Source organism: Kogia breviceps, chromosome 4 (genome assembly GCF_026419965.1).
Source record: "Kogia breviceps isolate mKogBre1 chromosome 4, mKogBre1 haplotype 1, whole genome shotgun sequence".
Taxonomy (NCBI): domain Eukaryota; kingdom Metazoa; phylum Chordata; class Mammalia; order Artiodactyla; family Physeteridae; genus Kogia; species Kogia breviceps.
Window position 1 is genome coordinate 43,663,147 of NC_081313.1, and position 9,128 is coordinate 43,672,274.

The 9,128-nt window shown below is 38.1% G+C and overlaps 1 protein-coding gene and 1 long non-coding RNA gene across 6 annotated transcripts in view; one reads left to right on the forward strand and one right to left on the reverse strand.

Annotated features, from left to right (window-relative positions):
- The window catches only part of LOC131755023 (uncharacterized), a 50,404-nt gene extending 48,681 nt beyond the window's left edge, over window positions 1–1,723 (reverse strand). The window contains exon 1 of the long non-coding RNA XR_009335386.2: window positions 1,325–1,723. This is a non-coding gene — a long non-coding RNA (uncharacterized lncRNA). The remainder of the gene's footprint in view (window positions 1–1,324) is intronic.
- On the forward strand, window positions 1,450–9,128 carry SETD9 (SET domain containing 9). Of its 5 annotated transcripts, none has more exons than XM_067030991.1 (7): window positions 1,450–1,628; window positions 3,201–3,562; window positions 4,996–5,119; window positions 5,342–5,457; window positions 6,174–6,279; window positions 8,247–8,336; window positions 8,805–9,128. In XM_067030991.1, the coding sequence occupies exons 1-6, from the start codon at window positions 1,531–1,533 to the stop codon at window positions 8,332–8,334; spliced, it is 894 nt and encodes a 297-aa protein (XP_066887092.1). In that variant the 5' UTR covers window positions 1,450–1,530; the 3' UTR covers window positions 8,335–8,336; window positions 8,805–9,128. The 5 variants fall into 5 exon arrangements, with proteins under 5 accessions (XP_066887092.1, XP_058917121.1, XP_066887094.1 ...); XM_067030993.1 differs by having other exon boundaries at window positions 1,462–1,628; window positions 3,382–3,562; XM_059061138.2 differs by lacking the exon at window positions 8,805–9,128 and having other exon boundaries at window positions 8,247–8,592.

Genomic DNA, 9,128 nt, shown 5'->3' on the forward strand with positions numbered 1-9,128 from the left:
ACCTAAGTGCCCATCAATAAATGAATGGATAAGGAAGATGCAGTATATATATATATATGTACATATATATACATATGTATATATATGTACATATATATATATATACACACAATGAATACTACTCAGCCATTTTTAAAAAAACACGTTATCTTGCTATTTGCAACAACATGGATGGACCCTGAGGGCATTATTAAGTGAAATAAGACAGAGACAGACAAATAGTGTATAATCTCACTTAATCAAAAAAAAAAGTTCATAGAAACAGAGAACAGACTGGTGGCTGCCAGGAGTTGGGGGGTGGAGGAAATGCATGAAGGGCGTCAAAAGGTACAAACTTCCTTTTATAAAATAGTAAGTCATGGGGATGTAATGTACAGCATGGTAACTACAGTTAACAAAATTGTACATTTGAAAGTCACTAAGAGAGTACATCTTAAAAGTCCTCATGACAAGAAGAAAATTTTCTATATATGGTGACAGATGTTAACTAGATTATTGTGATCATTTTGCAATATATACAAATATTGCATCATTATGTTGCACACGTGAAACTGATATTATGTTATATGTCAATTATACCTCAAAAAAGTAAAGAAATAAGTAAGGTCTGGGCAAAACGGTCCTTTGTGCCAGAGGAACACTGTAGATGATTAAACTATATGGTAAAAATTTTAAAAGCACTGGAAATATATACAAAAACTACTTTTTTGTTTTTAAAGATAAGTATATTACTATAGGTAAGAAGTCAACTAGTTCCTTTTAGTTCCTTTTAAGTTTGGAGACCTTAAAGTTACTCTTTGAATGCCATTTGTTACACATCCTGGAACTGAACTGCCCCCATTTAGCAAATCAGGTAAATCTGGAGGATGTCAATTTACCAAACACAACACCTGACAGCACAGCCTCTAGCGTTTGCCAACTATCCTATGTAGTAGAGTGAAGTAGAAATTTTGATAGATATTTTTTTTCTTTCTTTTTATTCCTTTTTGGAATAGAACAAATTAGTCCTAAGGCTACTTGAATTTGCCTGAATTTTCACTAGATTTGAGTAGTTCAATTTAGACTTTTAGGTTAGGATTTACCCTCACTCTCAGGCAAAGAGCAGGAAAGCAGACTTTCCAGACTGAAGAAACGGCATCAACACATTTATTTTTTAATAAACACCTGCTGATTTGAAGGTGGTTGAGTTATTCTAGTTTACCCCTCCTGCAACTAAGCGTGGTCTAATTAATCCTCTCCTAAATGTGCGCGCGTGTGTGTGAAAATACACGAGCGAATGGAGAAAGGAAAAGGGAATAAGGAGCCCTCCTACAGCTCTACGCACCTCTGTTTCAGCGAGCTGAGGTCAATAAAGCAGAGGCACGGAGACACGGCGACAGGAGACCAGGAGGTACCAGTGCCGCCGAGCGCGGCACTGCTGAGACCGCGAAGGGGAGGGACCGCGCGGCCTCTGCTCCTCCTCGGGTCGGGGCGGGCCCGAGAAAACCCGCCTTCCCCGTGCCGTCCTCGTCACGGCACCACAGAACAGCCATGCCGGGCCGCCTGCTGCGCGGCCTCTGGCAGCGATGGCGTCGTTACAAGTACCGCTTCGTACCCTGGATCGCGCTGAACCTAAGCCACAACCCGAGGTGAGAGGGCGGGGCGGCTCGACCAGGGCCGTTTTCCTCTAACCCAGCGACGCCACCTAGACCACTGGGACTTGGGCTAGAGGGCCGAGGTGGGCGGAGCTTCCGGAGGGCGAAGCCTCAAGCCGGCGGAGCCAAGACGACCCAGGGACCTGAGTGGGCGGGGCCCGAGGTGGGGAGCGCCTGAGGTGGGCGAGGCGGAGGCTGATGGAGTCCGAGTTGGGATGGGGGCCTGAAGAGGGCACGGGGCTTTTAGGTGGGCGGGGCCTGAGGTCTGTTTCCCGACGTCCCCGGCGCGGCGAGGTCCGCTAGGACCCGGTAGCGCGCGGGCTTTGGCTCGAGTTCTCGTTTTTGCTTCTGCAGGGTCTGGGGTGCCTGGGTTTGGGGGGAAAAATAGGAACTTTTGAAAAAGAAAAAAACTTGTACAGTGTGAGGGTGCGTGGCCTTTTCTCCGCTAAGGCAGTTAGGAGCTTGAAGTTCCTTAGAAAAGCCAAACTGTGGTTTATTTTCACAGCTCCGTAGTTGGTATGGAGAAAACAGCGCTGCTCGGCTGTGAGGATAACAGCTTGGAGTAGCTGATGTATAAAAACGAGCAAAAAGCCAATAAAAGCATGTCGGAATATTGGATTTAGAATACGGATTCAGCTCTTGAAGAAGGGGATCTAGCTGAGTGGGTGGCCGTAGGATCATTGTTATTGTCGGCTTTAGTAAGTCGCCTGCTTGTGGTCTGGAAGAAGTTGACGTAATGCTCACTTAAATAGGCAAACGAGCTCCGTTGAAGGCTGGTTAATAACCAAAGAGCTTTTCCAGAGTTTCATACTACGGAAACGTGAATTCAGCTGCATCATTACTATCGAATTGTGAGGCGGAAATTGGTTCCTTTAAGTAAACGAAGAAGTAAAAATAATACTTAAAAATTATTTACGGAAATAAAAAGTGATCATTAAAGAAGTAATTACTGTGGTGGTGTGATGAATTGGAAGATTGGGATTGACATATATACACTAATATGTATAAAATAGATAACTAATAAGAACCTGCTGTATAAAAAAAATACATAAAACTAAATTAAAAACAAAAAAGAAGTAATTACTCCTGGGAGAGAATGTGACAAAATATATGATGTTAAATTTGTCTTTGAAACTACACGCGTGTGAAAAGAGCCATTGCAATATGAGGATTCTCATTATGTAATAACATTCACATAATGGCTTTGGGTGTAGTGGGGAACTAGCCCTGTTTCCGCTTCTGGCTCTCCCATTTACCCGCTTTCGGACCATGGGCAAGTTCCCTAACATCTCCAAACTTGAGTTTCCTTGTCTGCAAAAATGGGGTAATGAATGTAAGGACCCAACAGAATTTGGTATGTAATGGGCCTTTTCATAAGCATTAGCTCTTGTTGACTTGTGTAGGTATTGTTGGGAGTCAGGTAACTAGAACTAAACCTAAAGAACTCTTTTCTGCCCTTCAAACACATGAGAATAATCTTCATACAGGCGAGTAACCCAGAAGACATCAAGACAGTCTGGCTTTTATCAGTTGAGGGTAGTGAATAGAAACTTTTCCCATTTTCAGGACCCTCCGATATGTTCCAGAGGAATCCAAAGACAAAGTTATCTCAGATGAAGAGGTCCTAGGAACATTACTGAAAGTTTTCCAGGCTTTATTTGTAAATGATTTCAATAAACAATCAGATATCTTGACTGTGCTTCCAGAACCTGTTAAATCAAAATATCAAGACCTACTGTCATTTCAGCATCCAGGGGTGAAACAGCTTGAATACAGACATCAACAGCAAAATACACCAGAAGAAATTCTTTATAAGACATTGGGTTTCAGTGTCACCCGAGCACCTAGCACATTGATTTCGGCTGGAAAAGGTGTCTTCATTAACAAAGGATTGGTTCCAAAAGACGCGGTTGTATCTATGTATCCTGGTAATGACATAATTAGTACTTGGCCAAGAGTTTCTTATAAAAAAATATAAGTTCAACAAAATGCCTATCCCTGTAATCCTTAGAGTAAGGGGTTGTATTGGAAACTCTGATTTCCACAGATTTTTAAACTCTGATTTGGAAATTAACTTTGTAAATTATCTCATGTATTAGAAAGTATCCTGGAGTATTTGTTGGCATAAATACATTTTTCTTTTAAGGAAATTTTTCTAATCAATGTTTAAATTTAGGAGGTTATAGTATGGCCTACTTTGATAAGACTGATTACTTAGAAATCACTAGAGAATAAGTCAGTTTGGCTTAGCTAATTAATAATTAAACGTAAAAAATGATATGGGTTAAAACATGAAAGATAAAATTTAAACCTATAAATCACTGAATAAAGATCTTCCTGCCATTTCTAAACTTGAAAAGTTAAAAGAAGCTTCTTTTCAAAAGATCATTGACTAGAATGCTAAGTAGAATGTTACTTGTTAAACATATTATTTGGTGTAGTGGAAAGTATGCGTGAATGTTTGTCAGATAGACCTATGTTTTTAAAAAGTCATTCTACTACTTTTTAATTCTGTGTCCCTAGCAAGTGAGTCTCAGTTACCTCCTACACAACTGTCCTAACTCCGTAAAGACTAAATAGGACAAGCCAGCAACAAACAAATTAATAGTAAAATAAATAGATTAACATGCCTGGAACATAGGAAGCACCCTGTAAATATGAATTTTCTCCTTTCCTTCATTGCCAATGAAAAGAAAAACAACCTGAATGTCAGACTCATGTATTCCCGTATATATCTACATTATTTAATTGATTATTAATAAAAATACTTTTCTTAAAAGGCTCTTTAATAGATGACAAATCACACTCTACTTTAAAAAATAAAAACAAAAACACAACTTTGTAAAACTGAACCTAAAATGTGGTGTTCACATTTTTTTTAACCAAAATAGTCACATTTTATTTGGCTGTGTGGACAGGTTGGTTCTGTGCTCCTTCTGCTATTGGTCACTCTTTTTTTTTTTTTTTTTTTTTTGTGGTACCCGGGCCTCTCACTGTTGCGGTCTCTCCCGTTGCGGAGCACAGGCTGCGGACGCGCAGGCTCAGCGGCCATGGCTCACGGGCCCAGCCACTCCGCGGCATGTGGGATCTTCCCGGACCGGGGCACGAACCCATGTCCCCTGCATCGGCAGGTGGACTCTCAACCACTGCGCCACCAGGGAAGCCCTGTTGGTCACTCTTTAATGAGGGAAGGTAGCCAAAGAGAATCTGATGGTCTAGACTGGAGGTGAAACTTTAGAAAAAGGCTGAGAAATTAAAACAAATTCTTCCACATTATGTTTATGTTCCAGAGAAAGGTCCTTATCATGATGTTTATGATTTTTATAGGTTGCTATAATAATGTCTTTGTCTTGTATACTAGGTACAGTATATCAAAAGTACGAGCCAATCTTTTTCCAGTCCATTGGAAATCCATTTATTTTTAGATGCCTGGATGGGGTACTCATTGATGGAAATGACAAAGGAATATCAAAAGTTGTGTATAGGTAAGTTGGTGCCATGTTCAAATTTAATTATAGGAGGTAGAACCACACCACAATGACTCTGACCACTAGCGTTTGTACCTTAAAGAAAAATCATTTAGGCAGCTGCCCTATTGATTAGACAAAAGTTTTTTAAGAAAAATTTCACTGCTCAATTCTAGGGTTAACTTTCAATTTTAAGATACAGAGGAACAATCTCTTAGCTAATGCTCTCACCTGTTTCAGATCTTGCAATGGGAGGGATCAACTTGGTCCTTTAAAAATGAGTGATAGTACATGGCTAACATCAGAAATTCATAATCCACTGGCTGTAGGACAGTACGTCAACAGTTGTTCAAATGGTAAGTTGGCACCTTGGGGCTGTGAGATATAAATACAGCAGTGGTAATGCTCCTCCTTTTCCATATGACTGAGTGCCAGAGGCAGTTGAGTTAACGTTTCAGCTATTCTAAGCCCTTGAGTAAACTCTAACTTTATAATAGCTGATATCAAAGAGAGAATTTGGGGAGATAATGATATACATTAACTGGAATTCTTTAACTTACTATTTTTATTCTGATTTTTCAGTAAATATAGGCAATTGATAACTGCCCTTTTGCTCATTATTTTAATATTTTTTAATAGTTAGAGATTATTTTGTCAGTGCCTCAACATAGCCTTATAGATTAATCACTAGACACTAGACTGGTATCCCCTTTCTGTTGCTAAGTTTGTGAGTTACCTACCTTCTCTGGGACTTAACTTTCCTACAAGTTTGATCATCTGGCTACATTTAACATAGACTTTGGTGTTAGGGAGACATGAATTTGAAGCCTGATTCTTCTACTTAACCTTTACCCTTTCTGAACCTGTTTCCTGATCTTCAAAAAGTAAATAAAACATCCAAACATATGTATATAGATATATAATCTAGCAGTGCCTGGAACATAATAGTGATTATTAATTTGAACATTTTCTGACAATTTATAAAACCATACATCAAGTGCCATAATTCAGTACTGTTTTCCATGACCTTATAAAATGTCTCTGTTTCTAAAAATTTTGTTCTTGTTCCTAGACAGGGCAGCTAATGTCTGTTATCAGGAATTTGATGTGCCTGCAGTTTTCCCTATAGAACTGAAGCAATATCTTCCAAACATTGCGTACAGCTGTGACAAACAAAGGTTAGTCTTTGGAAGAGCTTTTCCTATCTTCTGTCTTATGCTGTACCTAAAAAAAATATTTTTTCTATGAGAAAACTATATAGATTGGGGTAAGTTTTTTTTAGTGAAAAATTATAAAAGATTTTTATGTGCATCACACTTTAATGTGTTCATGTAGGTTATTTGAAATTTAAAATTTTCCATTAACTTAGCTCATTCTGCTTATTATTACCCACTTTTATTCTGTGTAGTATTTTATACGTTATCAACCTTAAAGTTTGTTTCAGGTGACTCTGTTTTTTTTCCTACCTACAAAATCTTCAAATAAATTTTACTTTAATTATTTTAAGGATCCTGTTCTCCATTTTACATGGAAGTACCCAGTTGAAGAAGGGGACCAAATTAGACTATTACTTCTTTTGCCTACTTCACTATTAGGTTCAGAAACAGTCCAAAAAAGGGAAATATTCAGAAGATATGTATTTTTAAATTTGCTTTTGTTTTTACCATAATTTATTTTTTATACAATTGTTAAAGGTTACTTTCCTTTTACAGTTATTACAAAATATTGGCTATATTCCCCATGTTGTACGGTACACCCTTGTGGCCTTACACCCAAGTTTGTACCCCTCATTCCCCCGCCCCTATATTGACCCTAGTAACCACTAGTTTGTTCTCTATATCTCTAAGTCTGCTTCTTTTTTGTTATATTCACTGGTTTGTTATATTTTTAAAATTCCATATATAAGTGATAAGAATATATGTATTTTTAAAAATAATGTTATTTATTTTGGGCAGCATTGGTCTTCATTGTTGCACATGGGCTTTTTCTAGTTGCAGCGAGCGGGGGCTACCCTTCGTTGCAGTGTGCGGGCTTCTCATTGCAGAGCACGGGCTCCAGGCGTGCGGGCTTCAGTAGTTGCAGCACATGGGCTCAGTAGTTGTGGCATGCGGGCCCTAGAGCACACAGGCTTCAGTAGTTTTGGCATGCAGGGTCAGCAGTTGTGGCTCCCGGGCTCTAGAGCACAGGCTCAGTAGTTGTGGTGCATGAGCTTAGTTGCTCCGTAGCATGTGGGATCTTCCTGGACCAGGGGTTGAACCCATGTCACCTGCATTGGCAGGAAGATTCTTAACTACTGCACCACCAGGGAAGTCCCTGTATTTTTATTGTAACATTTCTTCTCTGATCAATCATTAAGTGGAAAGTCTACAGAGAATACTCAAATAACAATTTTTAAATATAAGTAATTCTGTAGAGCTAAGAGGTCTTTATTAACAATGCTTTAGGAAGATACTGTCTTTATATCATTTCACTGAGCTGCCAATTGCTAGCAAACTTTGTTTTGTACAGGTCCTATTAAATTGTCTTTTGAAGATGAATGATATTTAAAACTTAGACTATTCCCTGTACTTCAACCTTATAACTTTCATGACTCTCTATGTGTGTATGTATTTAACAATGAGCTTTTTTTAGCCTTATACTCTGGGGCATAATATTATTACTGTTCAACAAGTACAGGAAAAGTTAAATGAGTAGGAACATTGAAGGTGTGCATTATGTCTTGTTGTGTCCATAAAAAGTATTTTTTAAAATTCCCATAAATTATAAAGTAGTATTTCCAGCTTTGTAGAATACAAAGATACAAATTAATTTTTTTAAAGTGTTGAATTATAATAAATGTCATTTTAAAATGCTTTTTGTGATACCAGTTTTGAGGGCTTGAACATAGAAACAACATTTTCAAAAGAAGTAGTTGTATAAACTTAATTGATTTGTGATCTTTTTAAATAATACAAAATAAACATACTCTAAAATGCCTTCATCAGTGATAAGAACTATTTCCTCATGGAAATCAGATATATAAAGTAAGATGATAGTAAGGAATCTGAATAAAATTCTCTCTCTAAAATCCATATTGGTTGTATTAAAACATGAGCTTGTATCTGTTAATACTCCTAATTTTGTCTATGTTTCTTTTTGTTTTCAGTCCACTTCGATGTGTCATTCTTGTCTCACTCAGGGACATCAAACAAGGAGAAGAGCTTTTTTCAAACTACTATACAATTGTCAGCTAACTGTATGAAATTAGGTTTTCTATTCAGCTATTGAGTTAATTCTAAATGTTTTTGTTGTTTCTCAGAGTTCCACCTGCAGAGCAAATATTTTGAAACCTAATTGGAGTGGGAACTTTTTTTTAATTGATATTTGTGTTTCAGTTCCATCATAAAAGCTATTTGCTTCATTACAATTTCAAATTTGTAATGCAATTCCAGTGTTAATTTGTTTTCACCTAAGTACGTAGTAGTTTACAAAATTAAAACCCACTGTCTGAACTTACAGTTTCAATTTTCTTTTGTATATTTTGATTATCTCTGTGGTGGTTTATCAAATTTTAGCCAAGTCATCATCAATTCTTGTACTATTGATGTGACTAACTTCCATAGAGATTTAATTTTTCCAGAATATTCTAAAACCAAAAATATTTGTTGTGTTGTCATGAGTTAATTGGGGTGTGTTTGTGTGTGTGTGTGTGTGTGATTTAAAGATTGTTTTAGGGACTTCCCTGGTGGCACAGTGGTTAAGAATCTGCTTGCCAGTTCAGGGGACATGGGTTCGAGCCCTGGTCCAGGAAGATCTCACATGCCGTGGAACAACTAAGCCTGTGAGCCACAACTACTGAGCCCGCATGCCACAACTACTGAAGCCCATGCACCTAGAGCCCGTGCTCCACAACAAGAGAAGCCACCACAATGAGAAGCCCGTACACCACAACGAAGAGTAGCCCCGGCTTACTGCAACTAGAGAAAGCCCGCGTGGAGCAATAAAGACCCAACGCAGCCAAAAATAAATAAAATAATTTTTTAAAAAA